The 23,977-nt window shown below is 41.7% G+C and overlaps 1 protein-coding gene across 4 annotated transcripts in view; it reads left to right on the top strand.

The window, feature by feature from the left end:
* FSTL4 (follistatin like 4) overlaps nucleotides 1-21,397 on the top strand; it is a 301,128-nt gene extending 279,731 nt beyond the window's left edge. For 3 of the 4 annotated variants that reach the window (XM_063168673.1, XM_063168676.1, XM_063168674.1), the window contains 8 exons: nucleotides 269-430; nucleotides 1,449-1,583; nucleotides 3,105-3,131; nucleotides 8,279-8,397; nucleotides 10,946-11,095; nucleotides 11,695-11,802; nucleotides 14,769-14,878; nucleotides 18,095-21,397. In XM_063168673.1, the coding sequence (XP_063024743.1) occupies nucleotides 269-430; nucleotides 1,449-1,583; nucleotides 3,105-3,131; nucleotides 8,279-8,397; nucleotides 10,946-11,095; nucleotides 11,695-11,802; nucleotides 14,769-14,878; nucleotides 18,095-18,797 (1,514 nt within the window). In that variant the 3' untranslated portion in view covers nucleotides 18,798-21,397. The remainder of the gene's footprint in view (nucleotides 1-268; nucleotides 431-1,448; nucleotides 1,584-3,104; nucleotides 3,132-8,278; nucleotides 8,398-10,945; nucleotides 11,096-11,694; nucleotides 11,803-14,768; nucleotides 14,879-18,094) is intronic. The other variant, XM_063168677.1, reaches the window with a different exon arrangement.
* Nucleotides 21,398-23,977: the final 2,580 nt, after the last annotated feature.

Raw genomic sequence — 23,977 nt, 5'->3', positions numbered from 1 at the left:
TCAAGTCCCTAATTCCTCAAGTCCCCAGTTCCCCAGTCTCAACTCCCTGATTCCTCAAGTCCCCAATTCCTCAATCTCCAATTTCCCAATTCCTCAAGTCCCCAGTTCCCCAGTCTCAAGTCCCCAATTCCCCAATTCCTCAAGTCTCCAATTTCCCAATTCCTCAATTCCCCAATTCCTCAAGTCTCCAATTTCCCAATTCCTCAAGTCCCCAGTTCGCCAGTCTCAAGTCCCCAGTTCCTCAGTTCCCCATTCCTTGCCCCCGCAGTGCCTCCGGTGATCCGCGTGTACCCCGAGACGCAGGCGCAGGAGCCGGGTGTTTCAGCCAGCCTGAAATGTCACGCCGAAGGGATCCCTAATCCCCGCATTACCTGGCTGAAGAACGGCATTGATATCATGCCAAAACTATCCAAACAGCTATCGCTCCTCGGTAAGAACAGAATTCTGATTAATTAAAGTATTGTAGGCAGGGATTAAGGAGGATTATTTTGCACTTTAAACCCGAAGTTCTTGTACTTTGCTAAGCCACAGTTGTTGGAAATCGTGTTGTAAAACCCCTGTTCTTTCTTTTTATCTCTTTCTCCTGTGAATTTCCTGGGAAATACACTATTGATTGATGTAAGTGGTAATTGCATTCTGTTCAAAGACAGCCTGCCTGTTTCTTCGCTGCCTTGCTTCTTGTGTACAGCACAGGAGAAAAGAAATGCATTAAATTATTTGAAGAGAAATTCGTTAAATTATTTGTTCACGTCTAAGCCCAGACTGGATGCAAGTCAGCTGAGAGTCATTCTCCCACTCAGCCCTGCTGAAGGAATTGGGCTTTTAACTCCTCTAGGTCACTGTTCAAATGAGGATGCAACAGGCATAGCAAATGGCAAAAACATTAATTTGCAATTTTCTGTGTAAAAATTATAACCCCATCCTCAACACATGCCCCAGTCTGGCTTTGGTAGATTGTGCCCTTCAGCCTGTGTTGGTAGCACTGATATTGCTGCATGGCACCTACAATGTCTCAACATGTTCCAAAGGTTTTAGCCATTGGTCCAACTGCAGGAAGCAAAATGGTAGAAGGAACCGTAGAGAGACCCCTTTAAACTAAAGTTTTTTGGTGATCTGATGAAAAACAGTCTGGAAAACTGAAATTAATTTTTCTTCACTAAAGCCAAAGCACTTTTCTAACAAAAAGAAGAAATAAATTAAATGTAATTTATAGTTTGACTTGAGATTGTTCTTTGTTCTTCTCTGGTGTGGATGTGCTGATGGAAAGGAGCAAGACATCAGCTCACATGAGAATCCCCAAAAACCTCTAGTTACACAGGAGGAAACACAGTGGGGTGGAACCACCCTGTTGAGCCTTCAGTGGGTGCCCGTGGTGATGGAGGACAATTAAGGCAGGGACAGCAATTAACAGCAGTGAGGAGCACTGTCTATGGGTGTCTCTCTTACAGCAAATGGAAGTGAGCTCCACATCAGCAGTGTTCGCTATGAAGACACTGGTGCCTACACCTGCATTGCCAAAAATGAGGTGGGAGTGGACGAGGACATTTCTTCCCTTTTCATCGAAGACTCAGCAAGAAAGACCCGTAAGCTCACTTTTCCATGCATTTCTTCCTTTAAATAGTGTTGGCATGTGATGGCATACATGTAATTTAATTTAGTGTAATTTAGGTCAGGCTATTGCATGCAGTAAGTTGGATCTTACATAAGGTAATGACAGTTCTGAATGCACTTTGATCAGAGGATTGGACACTTTTTGGGGATAGAAATCATGCAGAGAAGGTAAAATCTTGTCCAGGAAGATGGTGTCTTTCATGTGGCAGAATTATACTGAGTGTGTGATGGGTAACAGCTTTATTGGAGTAACAAATTGGCAATAGTTTCAGATATCAGGGAATCCAAGATGTAATATTTTGTCACATTCTATAAATCTCATTGATTTCTGTATAAGGCTTCTTTTGAAGCCAGTTAGCAGTCAAAATTCTTGAATATTTAGATATCTGAAAAACGTCGTGATTAAATTATTTTACCTGTTTTTACATCACTGACTGGCAAAATAGGTTTCCCTCAGTGTGAAATTATCTTCCACCTCAAAGACAAATACCCTCCCAGCTGCTCCTCCCACATCTCCCATAGGAGTGCAGCAGTGTTGTCTTGACCACACTGACCCCAAAAGAGAATTGCTGAAGGAGGTGATCATTTGTCCCATAGAAAAGCTCCCAGAGGCCTGATCTTTCCCAGTTCTGCTTTCTTGAATGCCTGGGAGATTACCTGGGTTTATGGTGATACTAAAAGTCTAGGTGCAAATGGGATTTTTACTGCTTTTCTGGCTGCTAATATAGAGCAAGAATTGAAACAAAGTTACCCATAAATATGAGCTTTCAAGGAAAATCTTTGCAAAAGATATCCTATTCCTCATTAACTAGATTTATATACTCTTGTTAATACTGGTCATTTTCCCTTGAATACTTGAGCAAGGGAAATTACAGTATGTTGAGAAATAATTGGATCTATCTGGAACAGAAATTCAAATGCAGGTGTGCTTTAAAAGCTTGTGTGAATCCTGAAAGAATGCAGTTGCCTGAAGTTCCAAGAGACACCACAGCCAAGGCTGCAGCTGCTGTAGCTGCCAGCCTCAGGCTTCTTCTGAAAGATGCTGGTGGACCTGGCACTGCTGGGTTAATGGTTGGACTCGATGATCTTAGAGGTTTTTTCCGACCTTAATGATTCTATAATTCCACGTTGTGTTTCCTTATGGAACCTGCACAGAAAACCTCAGGCTGTGCCATACCTGCAGCTGCATTTGGAGGTAACTGCTCCTCTTTAGTAGGGCATTGATCTTTGCATAGCTGCCTTCATTTCAGGAAGGATTTTTCCCGTGTCAGAGTTTCTTAATTGTCTCTAGAAGGAGCAAATGTGTTTAGAACTCTCTGTCTTTCCTGGTATTTCATTTGAATGAATGTTACAAAATTTTCACCAATTAAACAGTTCATGTAAACATGAGTATTTATTCAGTTACTTGATACAATGAAAGTTTTGACATTGTTTTGTTGTTTTTTTTCTTTTCCTGATTATTTTCTGGCTTTCCCAATATTCTGATGCTGCAGTTGCAAACATACTGTGGCGAGAGGAAGGTACTGCAGTAAAGTTCTTTTGTTGTAGTGATAATGTGCTTGTCTGCTTTAATAATTCCATGATGGGCCATTCTCCACTGACTTGCCACTAACCCTATCAACTTTCACAGTCACCAGATTAAGTACAGACCAGACTTTTAAAAGCTAAATTACTCAAATAAGAGATGTCACTCTTGCACCTATAACTTCTTGCATTTTCCCACTATAAAATAATAGATGACCATAAAATATATAAAAATATGAGTTTTATATATAATGCCAGAAATGTGAGTAGCCTGAGATTTTCAAGCTGCATTAGCAATCACACAAGTGTCAAAAGTGCTCTCAAATTACCATAATTGAACAAGTAAGGCATAAATTCAGTATACTGCATTTTTAAGCAAGCAATTCAAGCTCTTCCTTTTCAATAGCATGTATTGATGTTTTCTAGGTGAGCAACAGAAATTGTGTTCTTGACTGTTAGGCAAAACAAAAATCCAAACCACAACAGGTTTTCTTCCCTCTATCCTTTGAATCAATGCAGGGTAAAGGTTGCCCCATTTCCCCTTGTTTTAATTGGCAGTTAAGAGCTCTAGTTTGATCAAACTTACAGTGTGCCCTTCACAAGGTCCTCAACTGTGTATCTTGGAAGCCAAAGTAAAAAAAAAACCATCCTGAGCAGCTAATTGACTCAAGGATTTCATGGAGGGCCTTAAAATCACCTTATTTTGTACATGCATGTGCTGTCATAATTTCCAAACTACCCAGTGAGAAGCATCATGCAGAGCCCAAGGGGCTCTCACACAGGTTGTCCCTCTGACTCTGTAGGTGAGGAGCCCAGGTGTGCAGAGGGGACCCTGTGACCCTGGGCTCCTGGGGGGCTGTGAGCAGGACACCCGCTCCCTGGAGGAGGGTTCTGAGGTTCAGGTGCAGATGTAAACCAGTTCTCACATCTGCCAGCTCCTTGTGAGGCAGCTGAGACCTCGGTGTCCCTCAAGCTGAGTGGGAAGGGTTGCTGTGCAGTGACAAACTGCTCTCAGCCACGTCCCCCTGCAAACCCCCAAACTCCCTCACGCTGCTCCCCCTGCAAACCCCCAAACTCCCTCACCCTGCTGCTCCAAGAAGGGCTTCAGGCTCACTCTGCTTTTGGAGGGGGCAAAGCCCCTTTGTCAGTAGTGCCTCCAAAACAACAGCTGGGCTTCCAGCCTCAGCAGGAAGGTTCTGGGTAGCTTGGGCTTGGCACAAAGGATTTGGGGGCAGAAAGAGGGTGCCAGGGCATGGTGACAAAACCTGGTGCACACTGTCAGTGCCACTGTTAGCCACATGGAGCAAATACACTGGTCTATTTCTAGAGTCCCTTCCAACCCAAGGCAAATGCAGCTCACTGAGGTCAGAGAAGTGGCTCAGTCACCTAGGAGAGCTCCCCAGCACTTCTTTCTGAACACCCCACCTGCAGGTTCCTGGTGCAGGGCTGTGAGGAGTCATCACTGCTGGTGCTCCTGTAAATGGCATTATGGGCACTAGGAATTGCTATTTCCCTTCTGCTTGGAAATGAAATCTCTAATGCATCTCATCAGTCCAGCATCACCTGCACGATGCTCCATGGCTGTTTTTATAAAGTGTTCCTTATGCTCCTTTTTAAAGAAAGCAGTTGAATAATCCTACCAGATGTGGAAGTAGAGGAATATTTAAAGAACAGCTGAGAAGTTGTCTGCAGAAAGTCTTATTATAATTTTGCTAAATAGATGGACTTACTGCTTATCCACCTTGCACATTTTAAATGAAAGTATGAGCAATGTTGAGGCAAAACATGGCCAGTAAAGCAGATCTGCTGTTGGTGTTCCTAAACAGTTCAGTATCTCTAAAGCAGGTTTATTACCCTGCTTGTGTTGTTCTGTAGTATGTGATGGGCACATTCATTCTAGAATATACTTCAGCATGTGAAATCTTGGCACAGAGAAAAATGGAAGACAGGAATGGCATTTTTGGTTTTATATTTTAATATATTCGGTCAATTCCTTACTATGTGCAAGTAGCAATATTAACAGATGCATTGGTAGGTTTGAGCTCCTTTAAAATGATCACTAACTCATCCCCATAAGGTCTGGAGTAATTAAAACCTTGGGAAAATGCCTAAAAAAATACGGTGTAGAACAACTTTTGCAAGTCAAATTTTTAACACAAGTATTTGGTCATTTTAAAAGTCAGTCTGTCAGTTTGTTCTCAGAACCTTTCAGACCATGCACAGGCAATGCTCTAAGAAATGAATGCACACAGGGCAACCAGCCAGTTAAACCTGGGGCTGGAAGCATATGCAGTATTTACTCAATGTACAAATAGTTTTTAATTTTGTCCAGCGAAAACCATGAGTAGCCCAAATGTAAAGCAGAGATTTGTTTTTTTCCATGACAGTGTTCATTTCTGTAGTGAGCATTGCTCACTGAATACCTGGAGAAAAGGGGCATTTTGTGCCAGCAGGCAATCAGCAGTTATGTGAGTGTATGCACTTAAAAAGCTGAAAGCCTTTTCATTACCAAATGTAAGTTCTAAAATATTTCCAAGTATTTAAATTAAGTTGAGGAAAACTCTTTAAGTATAGGATCATGGTGAAAAATTTGCCCTTTGATCTCAAAGGAGGGATGTATAAATGTACACTGATGGAGACACTGTATTTCTCAGATAAGCTCTTGTTGATATCAGGTGTTCTCCCAATGTTTTTTTGTTAGAGCCAACTTCATCTGGAGTGGATCAAATAAGAACTGTTATGTTTGAAAGTCCTCTCCATTCTTAATGTTTTTTTTTTATATATATATTAGGGATATTTTGCTATACAGGTGAAGTACTTTGCCTTTCATTATGCCTTTAGGTTTTGAACTAGTTGTGTCATCTAACCTGAAATGTCCTCAATTCAAAAGGAAAAAATTTTTCAAAACTTCTCATTAGTCCCCGAGTTCCCAATTTAATACCTGCCTCACTACTATAAAAAACACAAAGTACTTCATTGCCCACCTCTGTACTGAAATAATTCCCAATTCCCTACACCAAGGAGTTGCATCAGTATAATAAAAAATTGAGTCTGTTCTACTGATGTCCATGAGATTGCTTAGGATGTACCCCAACCAAGATTTGGCAAATGTTTCATAAGTCACAATAAAGCACGTAGTTTGTCTAGTAAAATCCTGCTTGGTCTAAATATCAGTATGAAGACCAATCTCTGGGGAAAAAAAGTGGTTTAATTTTAACTGACAAACTTTTTTAAAAAGAGGGTAACTGAATGCTCTCAGGAATTTGTAGCATATTTTAATCAGTCTGCACAAAAATTTGGACTCATTTTACTGTAAAATAAGTAGTAGAACTTGCCAAGTCTCTGACTCTAAACCTATTGGGGTAAAATTTTTTATCAGAGTATTTTTGTGGGTAATTATGGTCTTCTTAAATACACCCTCATTGTAATAGGATCATCAGACAAAATCACACTACTCTTGTGCATGAAAATAATAATAAGCATCCTCACAATAGTCATAATTGATTGCCTGCCTGTTTTCACTTCTGAGGATTAAAATCCTTTACCCATGAATTGTCAGCACTCATTCCAGGCCAGGGTCAAATTCTGCCCTCTGAGTGTTCATCAAATCCCACTAAAGCAGGTGGGAGATGTGTGGATGTTGGGAGCGCAGGTTTGGGCCCAAAGTGCCTGCATGAAATGTGTTACCAATATACTTGGGGAAGAATAACCCTTAGTCCATGAAATAACTCTCAATGGAGCTTTTTTCCCTACATGCATGATCCTGCCCTGTGCAATCACATTTGAGGATCACAACTCTTGTACCCACCTGAGCCCTAACTGGGGGATTTCTGTGCTGTGGTTCAGAGACTCAACCATGTCAGTACAGCAAACATCACATGCTGACATGTTGTTCTCTGAAATTACTTTTTTGGCATCAAAGAAGGGGGCTTAACAACAAAAAACACCCTTCTGGCCTTACTAAATACAACGTGTTTTACAACCTTTTCCAAAAATGCATTTGTCCAAATTATCCCTATTTTTACTGTCAAATTTTCTGTGATGATTTAGATCTCAATCCTGCAGACAGTTAAGAAATGTGAGAAACACTGTCTCTGTGAGCAGTACTTAGAGCTGCCACCACAGGACCAGCAAAGGGAATTTTTAGCACTGAGCACCGTTCAGAGCCATAGAATGGGGACTTTATTTCTCCATGGGAAAAATTGAATAAATTTGAAGATACAAATTATGGCATCACCATATTGTTGGCAGATAAAGTACACTATCAACATTGCTAGGGGTGACAGTGGTCATTGCAAACACTTACTGGTGGTGGTGTGAAAAAATGAAATTATTGGATCTTTGAAACTAGAGGGTTTGAAAGGATCCTGAACATTTCTTAAAGATCTTGTCACTGCAATTACATGTAGCATGACAGAAGTGATAAAATACAATCTCCTAATGGCAAAGCAATGACAATCAGCCAGTTTTCCAAATCTCCTGGAATGCCCTGGTTGGATAAATGAGTGCTAATGCAATGCTGAACTACTCCACATTTGTGAATTACAGTTTGCAAGATTTCAAAAATGTATTTATTTTGGTGGCTGTAGTTAGTTCTTTCAGATATTTTAAGAAAATAAAGAAATCTATATATTTTCATTCATGATACAGATGCTAAACACTTCCATTTAACACCACAGTTACCAGTGGTCAAGTTGCCTGTAACAGGATGACCTTCATTTTAATTTTAATGAAAGCTTGTCTTTCAGTTCTCAAATTATTGTCAAGCTGTTTTTAATGAAATCGTTTTAAAAACCCAAATTCATAATCTGAGGGGGATAGCAGTGCAACAGAGAGGCTTCTTGGGATAAAATCCTGTTTTGGTACCTATTTACAAGACCCAGCCATAATTATTCGGGTACAACCACCGCCACCAAGGCAATGCATTTTTGAATGTGTTTGTACCTCTTCACTCCTTGAAGCCCTTGTTGTGACATGAAATTTGATTTGTGAATGCTCCAACTGCATCCAAATGACCAACTTTTATGTAAGGCAGATTTTGTTTGTCGGGAAAGGAGGACAAGTTCTTTAAAAAAGTCCTAACAGCTATGGATGCATGCAAAAAAAAAAAAATCCAACTCCTTCTTCTTTATCCCCCTTTAAGGCCTGAGTGTTGGGAATATGTTCTATGTCTTTTCTGATGATGGGATCGCAGTCCTTCAGCCAAACGAATGTGAAATCCGGAGACACATCAGGCCTGAAGAGAGGATTTTCACAAGTTATGTAAGTCCTGAACCCATCAGCTACAGCTGACAGCTGGGAAACTTTCTCTTAATCTCTTCAAAGTTGTTATTGCTAAAGGACCTCTTTGCCACAGGGGTGTTGGAGCTTGGTGGGCTTCATGCAGCATCCCTGAGGTGTAGCATCTTCTCTTGAAAATCAGGGGATCCACATAAGTTCTAAGGCTGACATGGAGGATTTACTGACACGCTGCAGAGAATTTGGCTGGTTATCACAAAAGCAAAGATTTTCATTTGTCCTTTTGATCTGTTTACTTATCCATGCCCCAAATTTATAACTGGGCTTTAGGGAAGGTACAAAAGTCAACAGCAGAGAGATGTGCACATCATTCTCTGGTGCTCCTTTTACTGATGGCTCCATAGGCAAAGAAGTGAGCTACTTTGGGCCACTTTCTGCTCTTTGGAAGTGCTTTGCTATGTTAAACTGCAGCAGGGAGGCAAATAAGAATGCCCAGAAAATGGTTGTGCCCTGAAGATCCTCTGCATCTTCTGCACTGAGAGAGAGACTGCACTGTCTGTGTTTGCTGTGGGCACTTTTCTGTCTGCACTGAATTTACCTAACCCTTGCTTTAGGAATTACAAGGAACATTTTTTCAGGTGTCAGAAATGTCAAGCACTGGCTTGTAGGCAGTGGAGCTCAACATGGCCAGTGGGATAACATGTGCCTGGAGGCTCTGAGAGGTCAGTGTTCTCAGTGACCTGCTGTGTACTCCTGCACAGGAACATACAGCAGGCATATCCTCATGAAACTGACAGTTCTTAAAAAAACACAGGTGCTGAAATACAGCCAGAAATGCTGTTTTAGTCCCTCCTTTCCTTGCTTTCTAATTTTTAAAAGGGGAAGTTGAAAATGTGGCTAAAGAATGTAGCTCTTCTGAAAAAAAAGGGCTCAGCCTTGATTTCAATTTTGGGAGGAATCAAAGGCTAGAATTGCTGTCATGAGCCCTGCAGGTTGGGTCAAGCTCTGCATCTTATGGGTGTGTAGGAAGTACTTTCTAAATCTTAATAAATTTGTGGTTGATACTGGGTTTTTTCCACGAGTTTTTAATATACCTTAGAGGAAATCCAGACTGATGCTCACCCCAAGGCTAGTCTATGGACTTAATGCTATTAAACCACACCTAAGCTTTACAAAGACAGAAATCCTGTGTTTCTTTTCTGAAGATCTGTAAATATTGAAGAGGTGGACCTGGAGAAACAGATCAAAAAGAACAAAACAGAGAGGGCACTTTTGGTCTGGGGATAACTGACATTTTTTACTCCCTTTTCCCCTTTACTGTCTTGGATGTTTGCTACATAGACAGTAGCAAACATAGATAGTAGACATCCACGCTTGGCTTGAGTGGGTGCTGTGTTGTGAGAGCTGAGGATGAGGAGGGCAGTGTGAAGGCTGGCAGGTGCCTGACTGCATAAATGGCTCCTGGAAGCCCCAGTCTGGGCTTTTGTGTCATCTTCTGGCTTTTAGCATGATTCCCAGCCTGGCTGGAGGAGCAGAAAGGAAAAAGCAGCCAAGTTATTGAGTCTTTTATCTTCAAACCTTACTCATGGTCTCCACCATGACACTCAGCCAGCAGAGCTGTGCTGCTTGGAGGTGACAGCTTTCTATCCATAACTGTTGCACATGGTGTAGGTCCCTTACAACTCAGGATATTCTATTCTATTCTATTCTATTCTATTCTATTCTATTCTATTCTATTCTATTCTATTCTATTCTATTCTATTCTATTCCATTCCATTCCATTCCATTCCATTCCATTCCATTCCATTCCATTCCATTCCATTCCATTCCATTCCATTCCATTCTATTCCTCCAGTGCTGACATTGTTTTTTGTTGTACCTCCTCTTTCCCTGAACAAGCTCTGATGCAGCTCCAATCACATTTCCCTTAGGTAGGTTGGACCATTATTTAATATTACGCAACACAAAGTCTAAAATCAACAGTTGTGCTCACTGAAATTTATATGTGTTCATTCTCATTTTACCCCATTTCCTCCCCACAGCCTGGTCCCACACAACTGCTCTTTCAAATAAAGCATCTTGACAGAAGGAAGAGCAATGAGAAGTAGCAAACATGCAGGGAGTTGTTGGTGAGACCAAAAGTGACTCTTCAAACTCCTGTGCAGAAAATGAAGACTTTATGAAAAATATAAAGCAGTGACTCAATTAATGTAAACCACTGTTTTTTCAAAGCACAGAGTGATAGTTCTATTGCTAATAAATGCTGACAGCACTGCAAGTCTTGATGAACCACAGCATGCTTCAAAAGATCAATCCATAGGCTCTGTGGTTATTTAAATTCAATATAGGTTTGCAGGAGGTCCAGCTGTTTAATGTCATTGCATAGAGCCAGGCTGAAGTGTGGTACCTGATAAATTAATTATTTCATGTTTTCCAGGAAAGAAAGGGAAGAAATATCATCCTAATGGAATCCCCAGGGATTTTTTTCCCTGCAGTTTACAAGGCTAAGCTTCTTGCTGCTCGAGGCCCTGAACTTGTAAAAATTAAACCTTCTCTTTTTCTAACCCCTCAGGAGGAGATCTGTCCTAGAGTGGAAGGTGAAGACACTCAGTCCTGCCTCTGGGCTTCAGCAGTCAATGTCAGAGACAAGTACATTTATGTGACACAGCCAAAGCAGAACAGAGTAATGATAATTGATATCCAGACTCAAAAAGCCATTCAGGTACTTAAAAGTGAACACATTATTCACTGATGACAAAAGACTTGATATAGGACAAAAAAATCAGACTTGGCCCAGTGGATCTGATAGGCAAAGATCTGCTGATCAGTAAAGAGCTGGGCCTGTGTTGCTTTGACCAGTGGCATCACATGGAGTTCACTGTTCTGTGACCTCACTGGCAGAATAAACTCCTCTGTGGGCTGGAGATCACAGTCTCAGGGCTGCCTCTGCAGCCAAGCTCACAGTGAGTCTGGTAAAATAACACTGGGATGAATTCCTGGCTTAGCTGCCTGACCTGGGTCATAAGCAGTTTGGAGAGAATGCTTATAAATGGGAAGAGCTGGTGTGGGTACAATTCAGGCAGAAATTGGCCCTTGATCTTCTGGCTGTAAGGAACAGCAGAGGATGCAGTGATGTCCACCCAGAAAATGGCACCAAACAGCCAAATTTTTCACCTGCTGCTGATCCCCCCCTTGATTTGAAGGCAAAGCTGCACAGGGAACATAACAGTGGTGCATGAGAATGCCTGCAGGGAACTGATGTGATCTTTGTCATGTTCATTTGAGTCTCTGTGTAAATAACTCTCTCTGGGTTTTTTTAAGTCCTTGGATGTGGACCCATTACCAACCAAATTACATTATGACAAGTCCCACGACCAAGTGTGGGTGCTCAGCTGGGGGGACACGAGGAAATCATCACCCACACTGCAGGTAAGTCCTTACACCCTGGAGCCTTTGCTCTTCCTGGGCTCAGCATCACTGGTAACACATTGGTGGCTGGTGGGTTGCAGGTAATTAGCCACATTTAATGGTCTGAATATAAAGCTGCTGTTTCATTTGCATATCCAGTGTGTTTTATTCATCCCTCCTCTGTCCATCCTCACATATTTTTCCTGCTGTTTAATTTGTTTTTGAGCAATGACTGTGCCACAGGCTGACAGCAGGGCTGCTTTGTGCCAAGGTCTGATTTGTTTTAAGACTGGTGACAGAGCCAAGTGCCAAAAAGTTGTGCAGCAAGGACTGGCAGCTGGCTGTGAGCAGGACAAGAGTGCTGTGCTCTGCAGCACTGCTGAGGCACCTCAGATCCTGGGGTCAGTTTTGGGCTCTCACTACAAGACAAACTTTGAGGTGCTGGGATGTGTCCAGAGAAGGGCAACAGAGCTGGGGAAGAAGGGTCTGGAGCACAAGTCTGGCAAGGAGCAGGTGAGGGAGCTCAGGGGGGACCTTTTCAGTCTCTACAATTCCCTGAAGGGAGGTTGGAGCCAGATAAGTCAGTCTCTTCTCCCATGTAAGAAGTGATGGGACAAGAGGAAATGGCTTAAAGTTATGCCAGGGGAGGTTGAGGTTGGTATTAGGAAAAATTTCTTCGCTGATAACTTTCTCAACCCCCAGAACAGGATGCCAAGGGCAATGGTGGAGTCACTGTCCCTGGAAGGACCTGCAGATGTGGTACCTGGGGACACAGTTCAGTGCTGGCTTGGCGGTGCTGGGGAAATAGTTGGACCCAATGATCTTAGAAGGCTTTTCCATCCCTGACCATTCTGTGATTCTGTGAGTCTCTCACAGTAAAATGCAAGAAGGGGCTCTCTAGGGCATGAAGGAAAAAAGCCAAACCAAGAGAAGTAAAACCTCAGGGACAAATTGTGTTATTGGGTGTTAGTGATTCCATTGCTGGGGTGCCAGTGATATCTGTGGAACTCCTCCATGCTCAGCACCACCAGACCTGCAGTGACACTGGGACTGAGAACTGCACATGAGTGTGGACACCCAAATCACCTTCCACTTCTGGATGACCTTAGCAGATTTACTCTTCTGTTGACTGCACAGAGAACATGGAGAATTGCCATCTAGTGGGGCGTTTTTCTGCTGCTGTATGATGTATGACAGAGTTGACAACAGCTGATGGATCTGCTTTGATCCCTCCAGACATCCCATTCTCTGGTGGTGGTTTTCTGGCACTTGCTGCCCACCCTTTCTGGAAAGAGGTGTCACATGAATACTCCTTCTGCCAGAAGTGTTTGCTGCTAGGTCTGCATTGAAGCATTTCCCAGTAGGCAGAGAAAAAGGGGGGCTGTGCTTTCTGACCTAAAAACCAACAAATTGGAGTCTGCATTAATTGTGGGGCTACCCAAAGCTTCTGCTGGGGATACTGCCCCATGAAGATGGGATGAGCCATCCCTACCATCCACATGCTCCATCCAGTGCTGACTGTCAATAATAAACACTGGACCAGCTACTCATCACAGGCGATTTCAGGAAAAGATGCCAAAATCAGAATGGAGGCACATAAATGAAGGTTTCCAGGGGAGCAACACCAAGTTGTCTCACCTGGGGATGTGAGTTTCCTGTACAGGGTATAAGGAGACAAAATGGACTCTTTTTACCCTTTCTGACTTAATTTCATCCATCCAGCTGTGAGAAGTTTCTGTAATTAAAGGAGAGATGGCACAAGCATGTCATTATTAGGGAGAACACACCATCTGCACAGTTGGGAACTTGTTAGAAGGTTCCGGGTCTCAGATAGTCTTTTCTGTTATCTTTATGATGTGCAGTTACACACATAGAGATGAGATTAGCATCATCATCAGCAGATCCTTTCTTTTTTCTGACCTTCTTTCCTAAAAGGTGTGCAGTGACTAATTGGGCAAAGTTCCTTCTTAAAACCTGCAGTGTTCAGTTGCAGAAATGCAATAAAATACTTTCTTTTAATGAAGATGCTGCTGCAGAGGTTGATCTAAATTTCCACTCCTCTGGAAGTCAGGGATTTATCAAACTGCCTGTGCAGCCAGCTAAGGGGATGCTGTTGTTTGGCCATTACTGGCATGTGGGAAGCAAATGTCTGGCCTCTTGAAAGCACTGTGCTAGGCTGGGCATCCTTCTTGAGCAATCTAATTGGAAGAAATCTAAATAGCATGACCAGAACAGCTGTCTGAAATAAACCTTTTAGGGATTTAGCATGTCTTTCATGAGTTATGTAGCCATAAATTCAAAGCAACAACTGCTGCAGATTAGAGTAGCAGAAGGTCCTAATGAATGGACTAAAGTGATCTTAAACCCAGCAAACAATTTGAGCATTTAACATTTTAATTTTTGAGAACTTTTCCTTTCTGGAGCAGTGGAGGAGCTGAGTTCCCCTGTCCATGGAGATCTGTGCTGTGCTGGAGGGCAGGACCAGGGGACAGCCAAAGGGAGTTTCTTCACTCCTCCCTGGACTTTATATTGATGAATGAACAGTTTTTCTTCTTCAAAGTGATAATTAACTGCTGTGAGTTAGTGTTTGATCCTTCAGGGTGGTAAATTATCACTGTGCATTTAAGTGAGATTAATAAATATGACCATGGAGTGAATGTTTACTTTAGACAGTGAGGGATAAATTATTATTGTCCTGCTGTTGTCATACTGCTTCAGCTCCTGCTTGACTGCTCATTCTTGAGATGTAAACAACTTACAGGAGTCAAGTTGTGTACTTACCTTACAAATGTCATGCCTCAAATACTGTTTGCTAGCACAGCTTTTCAAGACAACTACACCAAATAATGTTTTGAAATCATTAATCAGTTGAGTCTACTACAGCCTGGAAGGAGCCACTTGGTGCTGTGCATGTCTCTAATCTGTATTTACCTTTCTGCCTTACTCAGTGCTTATCCTGTGCTCAACCTTGTGTGTATTTATTGTAGGTGATTCCAGAGGCAAGCACTGGAGAGGATCCACATGTTATCCACACACCCTTTGAAGGAGTGGGAGATTTTTTTATACCACCTACAAATCTTATTATTAATCATGTTAGGTGAGAAATTCTTTTAATTAATAATAATGGTGACCATGCTGCTCCTTTCTCATAACCTTAAAGCACTTTACAGATATGAATGAAAAAAATGAATGAGTGAATGAATGAGTGAAGGAATAAATAAATTTGTAATGAATCTTAACTACATTTATCCCCATTTTCACACATGAAGTGAAGAAATGGTTGAGGAAATTGCCAGTAGTTATTCAGCTAATCAGTAAAACAGCAAGAAACAATCCTGGACCTTCCCTTAGACCATGCACAGGCATTCAAACCTCACCTTAGTCATCCCTCCTTGCAGCTTATGGCACACTGCTCTGCCTTACTTGTGCCAGGAATTTGATGGCCCAAAAAACACCTTCCTTGCCACAAAACAGTTGTGGATCTGAGCAGAAATCTGTGTCAAGGATATATTGCTTGAACTGGTAAAAATGTACTCTGCCTGAAGCATAAAATGTGGTTCTTTCACGTGCTCCCAACTTGTTCAAGTATTGGATCTCTGTGTGAGCCTTATGGCTGGAGCAGAAAAATTGTATGCACTGCAGATTTAAAAAAACAAACCTCCATGAACTATCAGTTTTGAATGTTAATGTGATGTAGTGGTTAATGAGGTTGTGTAACTAACATACTAATAACCTGGAGTAATACTGGCTGCTTCCCAGGAGGCACAGGAAGCCTCCCATTAACATTATCAAAATTGATGATAACTGCTCAGCAATTTATACCATTATTTCCATGTTATAACAACTGTTTAACCATCTTCTGTCCCCTATATAGTTTAACTAAATTAAACACTCAAAAAACATAATGTAACTCATTACAGTAATCTTAGGTTTCCTGCAGGAAACACCGAGAGAGAAGGGGTTAAACTTAAATGATTATGTGTTGAATCTGTTCCAAAATAAATAATTTTGCCTGCTGAAACACTAAATAATGATGCATGCCTCATGGCTGTCATTTGTAATTTCTCTCTACTTCATATTTCCAGTTTTCTTTCACAATTTCATTATAGTAATAGTAGTGCTAGGAGGTGAATGACTTTGCTGAATGTTAAAATCTGAGCTGAGAAGGTGAGAATTGAATTCAAAGACAGGAAGGTGGAACAGTTACACATTTTTGTTTGTTTAATTGTCCTTAAAAATCAAGTTTTGCTTCAGTGTGATTAGTTGGCTGAAATAATAAATATATATTACTGTCCATAGTTTTCCATATGCAAAGCTGCAGATGCAGTCCCTGATTTCCTGTTGCGTTTGTTCAGGGCCAGTTCTTTGTCTGTTCTCTCTCACCCTCAGCACAGAAAAAAATAATTGCTTGCAAGCTAATGAGACTCATTGGGATGATTTTCTAAATTCTCCACTCAGAAACAATAAATGGCAGTACCAGCCTTTCCCAGGAAGGTGAACATTTAAGCAATTTCTTCCGCTAGCCAAATAATATTTGTATGCAAATACCCTGCATATGTATTTCAGCTGCCTCTTATTTTAGATGGATATCTAGAAATGTTTCCATTTTTATTAGTTCCAAGGGTAGACTGTTGTCTATTAAAAACTCTCTAAGTACAAAGTTTGCTTTGAGATTTCAGATCACAGATTTGATGAAAGGGCTGAGCCTCTTCTGCAACTGTGGGCACATAAAATATATCCTGACCCACTTCTTTAAACGGGAGTTTATGTTAAAGATAATTTCTTAAGTTCTTCAGGCATTTGGCCAAGTATTAAAGTAAGTCTTGGGAAAAAAAAAAGAGCTGTAAGGGAAAGCACTTTTTAAAGTGTACTTAAAATTCATTCATCCAGGAGAAATACAAGTGTCATATCCAATTTCCACACACACAGTGCACTACGACTCTCCACTGCAGATACTTTGTGAAGCCTCTAATGGATGTGAGTATAATGGGGAAATGAAAGGCTTAGCCCACTGATTTTCATGGGATCACACACTACACTGGCTCATCCTTTAGAAGTTAAATCATTGCTGAGTGTCTCATTGACAGATGGATTAAGAATAAAGAAATAAACCTAGTGTTTCAAGCAAAATATGTATTTTCTGCACAGGAGCACGTTGTTCTCCACATTTCACAAGGCAATTTTACATCTTCTGAGGAAGTGATACAGCACTAAGCACTCACTTCATTTCCCTCTGTCTGCATTGAATGGATGAAAAGATAGTTGATGTAAAATTAGTTTTTGTAAGTCAGTGTCAGTGAATCCAGTGGAACACAAGCAGGCTGTTTCTAAGGGCTCCCTCTCAAATTAAGCAGAAACCTTTCTTGGCTATTCTTGACCTTTTCTTGTCTTCAGCAAAGGTCAGATGTGCTGCAGTATATATCTTTTATGGAACATTTATCCTCTGCTCACTGTTTTTTGCCCTGTCTTGAGACAGAAAATGAAGACCCCTTATCTTCAGGGCACCCTGGTTATGTTCCTCAAGAAATGTTTTACACATTTCCTGGGCTGCCAGGATGGTTTTTAAGAGTCTGCTCTGCACTACAGCCTTGCCATCTCCTGCAGTGGCTCCCAGGCACCACGGGTACCAAACACACACCACAGCTTCCCTCTGGTGCTGTCAGTTAAGAGATGAGATTAGATATGGTCTTCATTCAGTGGTTATACATTATATTGTGCACAGCTATATTTATTATATATAGTTACTCTCTAACCTCATCCTGGCAGCAATATGCTCTGTTTTGAATGCTTTTCTATTTTGAGATTGAATGCTTGCGTATATATTGAATCTCATGACTGTAATCTCAGATAGATTAAATACAAACCTGGTCAGTGTTATCCTACTGAACACCCAAACCTTGATATCACTTCTATAGAAATTGGTCTTCCCAGTAAGTTCCCAATATAAAGCTGCTGTTTCATTTTCATATATCAATATTTTGTGCCCAATTTTTAAACCCCAATAAAAGATTTTGGCTCTCAAAGATTCAAACAGCTAAGCAAATGTTCAAATTTCCAGGATCAGGTTGCTAATTTGACTGAAATATATCCCTCCTTCTAGGATGTTTTAGAAGCACTAAAACAAGACATTTCTTACAAAAAGAGACAGCATTGTTGCATGCGCTTCCAAAACCAACCAGTAAAAGGTCCCCAGTATTGCAGACGCCCCCAAAACCAACCAATAAAATGTCCCCGACTCTGCTGACTTTTATCTTTGCTCAAGCCTGTCACCGCATCTCCAGAGGTGACCTCAGTGCTTTGTTTTCCATTTCAGGTTTGGCTTCGTTTTCAACCATTCCAAGCACGCGGTCCACAAGATAGACCTGGAGACTGTGACGCACATCAAGACCATCCACCTCAAGGCCTACGGCTGCGTGCCTCAGGCCATGGCCTACACTCACCTGGGTGGTTACTACTTCGTGCAGTGCAGGAGGAGCCGCCTGGGGGCCGCCTCGCCGCAGCTCGTCATCGACAGCGTCACCGACGCCGTGGTCGGCCCCAACGGCCGCGTGGCGGGCGCGCCCCACGTCTCCCCCGACGGGCGCTACCTGGTCAGCGCCGACCGCGCCAGCGGCACCATCGCCGTCCAGGCCCTCACCGTCCGGGGGGAAATCAAGCTGATTTATGACTTGAAAACTAACATACACGTGTCCGATCTGACATTTCAGCCCTCGTTCACTGAAGGCAATCAGTACTATATATATGCTACTTCACATTTGCAAACAGATGTGCTTTTTGTGGAGCTGTCAACGGGGAGGATGAATGTACTGAAGAATTTAAAGGACCCAATCGCGTCCAAAGACTGGCCCTGGAGCAGCAACAACAGAATTATGAAAGACAGTGGATTATTTGGACAGTATCTCATTACACCAGCTAAAGATTCGTTGTTTGTTATAAATGGGAGGCAAAATACGTTACGCTGTGAGGTTTCAGGTATAAGGAGGGGTAACACAGTGGTCTGGGTTGGGGAGGTATGAAAGGGCAGTAGCAGTGGAGCCTTCGGCAGGCAAGGACCAGTTGGACCTTTACACTGCAGGAAATGAGCAGTAGCATTGTATATTTTTACACTGGGAAAACAAAAAGACAAAAATCCGCTGTATAGGCTTCATGGTACAACACTGGTCTACTTGCAAGTTTTATAATATAAAGTATGCTCTGCTAATAGGAAGTGGTTTTGAAGGGATATTTTTTATTTGTGGGTATGATTTGTGGTTATGAGAAAAATGCTGGGAAGCAAATAATATCTCCACTGAGATATCATACAAGCCACGAAACCTAATATTTCTGTAGAACAAAACAGATTTTGACTTTCCATACTGAGGAGTTTTTATGTTCTGTCCTAACATCAGTTTTCTTCCCTGTATCCCTTGCCTGTTGGCTGCACTGACTACCCCACCCCAGCACAGGAGACAGCAGCAGCGAGGACTATTCACCTTTTGAATATTCACCTTTGGATGATGAGGGAAAGTAAACATCAGAGCAGTTTTCAACCCAGAGAATCCTAGGAGAGCGATTTAATGAGAACTGATCAGTTTTCTCTGCAGGATGGCTTTGAAAGGGTTCACTGATGTGATTTCAGAAGGAGGCATCACAGAAATAGTAACTGTCAGCTCGCTTGCTTCTGCACTTCATTTTGCTCTTGGTCCTACTGAAGGCAATGGGATGAGTCCCCCCTCTTCCAGTGCACATTTGTGTGATTGTATTTGAGAAATTTGCCATGAAATATCCAGGCCATTACCCATCCAGGCCTGGGTGAGAGCTGGAAAATACTGACAGGGGGGTCAGAGTTTATGTAAACAATTTTGTTGAGAAGGTGGCATTAGTCTTTCAACGGCTCATGAGTGTGGTCAGTTTGGGAACAATATGCAAAATCTACTCTGTGGGGATAGAGAATTAGTTTTGGTTATTCCCATAGGAGACAGCAACAGTTCTAGAAATCATTGGTTTCCCTCATTAAACATTTAGGAGCACTGGAATCACTTGTTTCTTCATAAAATAACAGTTAAAATAACAGAGGTTATTTTTAATAGAGAACTCACTCATTTTCTAGTCATAGCCTTAATTTGCCTGTTTCTTTTGGAACAACTAGAAAACAATTTTTCTTTGTTTTTTTCCTTTCTGTTTATAGTACACTTGTTTATAGTCAATTATCTTTTAGTTATGAGCAAAGACATTCATGTAAAAGCAGCTGAATTATCCAAGAATGCAACAGCTGGCATTGAGAAATTTCAGTTGAGTTCCCATAAAAACATACAGCCATTTATTTGCACACTTGGAAGATATAAAAAACTTTTCTATTTGCATTTTTCTAACTTTCTGTATCCATCACCATGAAGTAACGAGGGCAAAAGCAGCTGTGGCAGCAGAGCCAGGCAAGAAGTGGTGCCATCCAAGCAGTTGTAACCATCGCTTGGATAATGGGATGTTCAGGTGGGTGAAACCTCTCTGCGGGTAAAATATCAGTAGCATTGGAGGCACCCATTGGCCTCTGGACAGACCCAGCTTGGTTTGCCAAGGACCTTGTTGCCCAGAGTCTGCAAAATGCTGCCCTTGAACACGTTCAGTGATAGGTAGTGGTGTAATTATTTCCCTCCACAGATGCTTTAAGTCACCCATTCCACAACATACACAGAGGGATTTTAAGCAAGAAGGAAACAGAATAACACTGGCAATCTTTGCTTTAAATGTTTATCAGAAGAGCAGCATTCTAGCATTGCTGTAGACCTGAGGTATTTTACACCATTTCAGTTCTATAGAGAACATAAAAATCTGTTCCGACAGACAGAGAAGGGGAGCTGAATCCAATGAATTCATTAACCATGGAGTCCTTGAAATTGTCCTTCAACATCCGTGTGCTGAGTCCTACATTTCTTTCACTTATGAGCCATAGGAGTTAGAAGAGACTCTTCCATCATTGCAACGCAGACATGTGAAACAGATGGGCATAGCCTTCCTTCAGCAATGCATGGTGTCCATGATTTTGTATTCATCCCATTAGGAAACATATCCCATGTCAAAGAAAGGAGAAGACCAGCTTTGTAAGTACCTTTAAATATGCACAGCTCCTTTCTTGAACAAAGCTGTATCCATACATTGCAGCCATCCTAAATGTGTTTTACCAAGGCCAAACACTGCTCTCGTGTTACCTTTTATGACTTCTTGAGTATTTTATTATGCCTATGGTAAGTTTTCCCTGTAGAGATGTTCATTGTGTCATAGATCAAGCAAATATTACTTTTTTAAGAATATTAAAAAAAAAAGTGTATATATATGTTCAGGTAAATATTCTTGAGGCTGGTTTATATATAGGCTGTGAAAGATGTGTAACAGACCTCACTTTTTCCTGTTTGTTGCAAAGTATTGGAATAACATTCACTTGAAAAAATCCCACTTGGACCTTCCAAAGATGTTCCCTTTGTTCCCTCTCCAGCCCAAGTTCCGGTGATGTGTTTTTCTAAAGTATCCTAATGGTTATATATCATACTTAGAAAATGAAGTATAATTTAGATTGTCCACACTACTTGTGAACAGTTCCAATGACAGTCAAATCTGACATTAAAGTGCTGCACATTTGTTACTCTGATATTTTTTTTTTTTACAACACAGAAATTTTATATATATTCAAAAAAATGTTTCAAGTCATATTTGCCTTTCAATTTTGTCAAAAAGAGACTACATTTCCTTGTGGCCAATTCCTTTCACGATCCTTTTGGTTCTCCACCAATTCACACTTAATTCTTAGTTACTAAATTATTAATTTATCATAGTGATTAATCAAAATTGATCTAAATTGAATTAATGATCTTTTCATTAACTTATACACTCATATATCAGTAGGATGTTCTGACACTAGAATCGTGGGGAAAATAATCCTTGATTGCCCACTAAGACTGCAGTGTCAAGATCAGATGCATTTGCCATTCATCACTGAGGTTAAACAGCAGTAGGATAGAAATGCTGATTTGTCTAAGTATTTCTGTCTATATTTTCACTTTCTGAATGGAAGTGCCTGTTCAGAAACCATCCACTTTTAAACTGGAAGCAAAACTCTCAAGTCCCTCATTTGGAATCTGTGATGGTTAACATATTCTTACCATTAAATACTTTGGTTTTTTATACCAGTAAAAAAAATCAACAGAAGTACCAAGATATTTTGGTGGGCTTGTCTGCAGAATGAGTGGGAGATGGGAACTGGCAGGGTGGGTTGGTCCCCCCTGCAAAAGAGATTTCATGAGGGGCTATTGAAAAACACTCTGCCTTGAAGGCCTTGGGCCATTTTGCTGCATTGACCTCCTTGAACACAGCTTTGCCCAAGAGGAACACCAGTCCTGACGACCTGTTGACAGGTACTTATTTACTTGATTTATGCCATGATTAGGTCTTAATTGCCTGAGTGCCTGGCAGTGCACTGGGTGCTGTGTAAAACAGATAAAACAGGTCAAGGGCTCATTCTGTAAGGAGATAATGGCTAATTCCCCGTATGACCCTACAGCAGGTCAACAAAAGGAACAGGAACAGAGGCTGGGGAGACAGATATGCATTAACCTGGCTATTCATAAGAGATGTGGGCATGCCATAATGCCTTGGTATTTTTTTCCCTAAAACCACCTTTGTCCCTCCCTGTACAAGGCTTTGTGACTCTCTCTCAGGTTACAGGTGCAGCTGCCACCTTTCACTGACCCCCAGGACTCAGGGATTTCCCTTTGTGCCCTGTACCCTTATGACTCACTGCCTCACTCTCCAGTAATTGCTTCTTAGAAAACCTGGAGGTAAATCCTCCTTTTCTTAAGGAAGTGCATTACGCAAGGCAAGCAGCAGCACTGGCCTTCTTTATGGGATTCCCATCTGAAACCAGCCCCCATCACTTCACCCTCTGCTTTGTGCATTTTCTCATGGGCCCAAAAGAAACCAAAAAACCCCCACCAAAGTCCATGTATAGGAAACAGAGATCAGTCTGACAATTGGCTCTTCCAGTGCTGCTGTTTGCTCACTGGAGCTCATTTCCCAGCCTGGCAAGCTCCCCTTCAACCTACAGAAGTACATCCCCTCTGCCTGTCACATCTGATTTCCCCTTTGTGCATCTGTAGGACAAGGCATTTCTGACATGATGTGGGCACAGCTCCTGCCCATCACTGTGGTGTCCCACTCACCTGGCTGCTGCCAACTTCCCCCAACCGCTTCTGCAGAAAGGGATTTTTATTTATATTCTGTCCCTTGTTAATTTTTGAAGTAGACTGAAATAAAACACAGGGACATCTCTCCATCTGGGGACCAGGAAGACTCATGTGTTCCTTTAAGACACAAGATGGTGTGTGGTGTGGAAGACCAGAAAAATTCCCAGCCAAGCACTGCAAGCCCAGGAATGGACTGCTCCTCTCTGCTAGTGGAAGAAAACCACACCTGAAATGTCACTCTTTTTTATCCTGCCTCCAACAAGAGGGTTGGGGTTTAGTTGGTTGGTTTATTAACACTTGTTTCTAAAAGAATAAAATAACAAGGCTATAAAGATTTTTTTTAATAAGCCTGAAAACAGAGAAGAATTACAGGCAGGCAGGAAGCTTACATCTGCTCATGTCTGCTAGAAATCAGGATGCCCCAAAAATGCAGAGGTGTGGACCTGGGGGTCATACACGAGTGATGGGGTTGAGCTGAGCTTGGGCTTGGGCTATGTGAAGAAGCTGCAAATACAGACCTAACATTCATTTATTTTTTATCCCATGCAATGTGAGCTGGCTGTGCAGCCCAGCTTAATGCATTGGCCAAAATGCCCTCAGTTTTGTCTGCCCAGTACAGTGCAGTGAGATTTACAGCCTGGACAAGCAGAGCAGGATGGTTTGGGCAGGACCAGTGCAACTTGTTAAGCTCTTGGCCCAATCTACTCTCTGCACCAGCTGAATTAATGCCCATTACTCAGTTCTGTGGCAGCAAAAGGTCCTCACCATGCAGCCCTGAGGGAAGATGTAGTGGTGCCTTCACAGTGCTGTTAATGACCCTCGGTGCCTTGGCACAGGATGCTCAGGTGACTTACAGTCCCCACAGACGTGACTGGCTACTAAAGAAGCTTTCCATCTTTGGGGACTATTCCCTTGTGATTTTATTTGCCCTTTATTCTATAAAATCATGAAAAAAAAGGTGAAAACTCATCTGAGTAGCACAA

The sequence above is a fragment of the Melospiza melodia genome, chromosome 14 (assembly GCF_035770615.1).
Source record: "Melospiza melodia melodia isolate bMelMel2 chromosome 14, bMelMel2.pri, whole genome shotgun sequence".
Classification (NCBI taxonomy): Eukaryota; Metazoa; Chordata; class Aves; order Passeriformes; family Passerellidae; genus Melospiza; species Melospiza melodia.
This window is presented reverse-complemented; position numbering and strand designations above follow the sequence as displayed.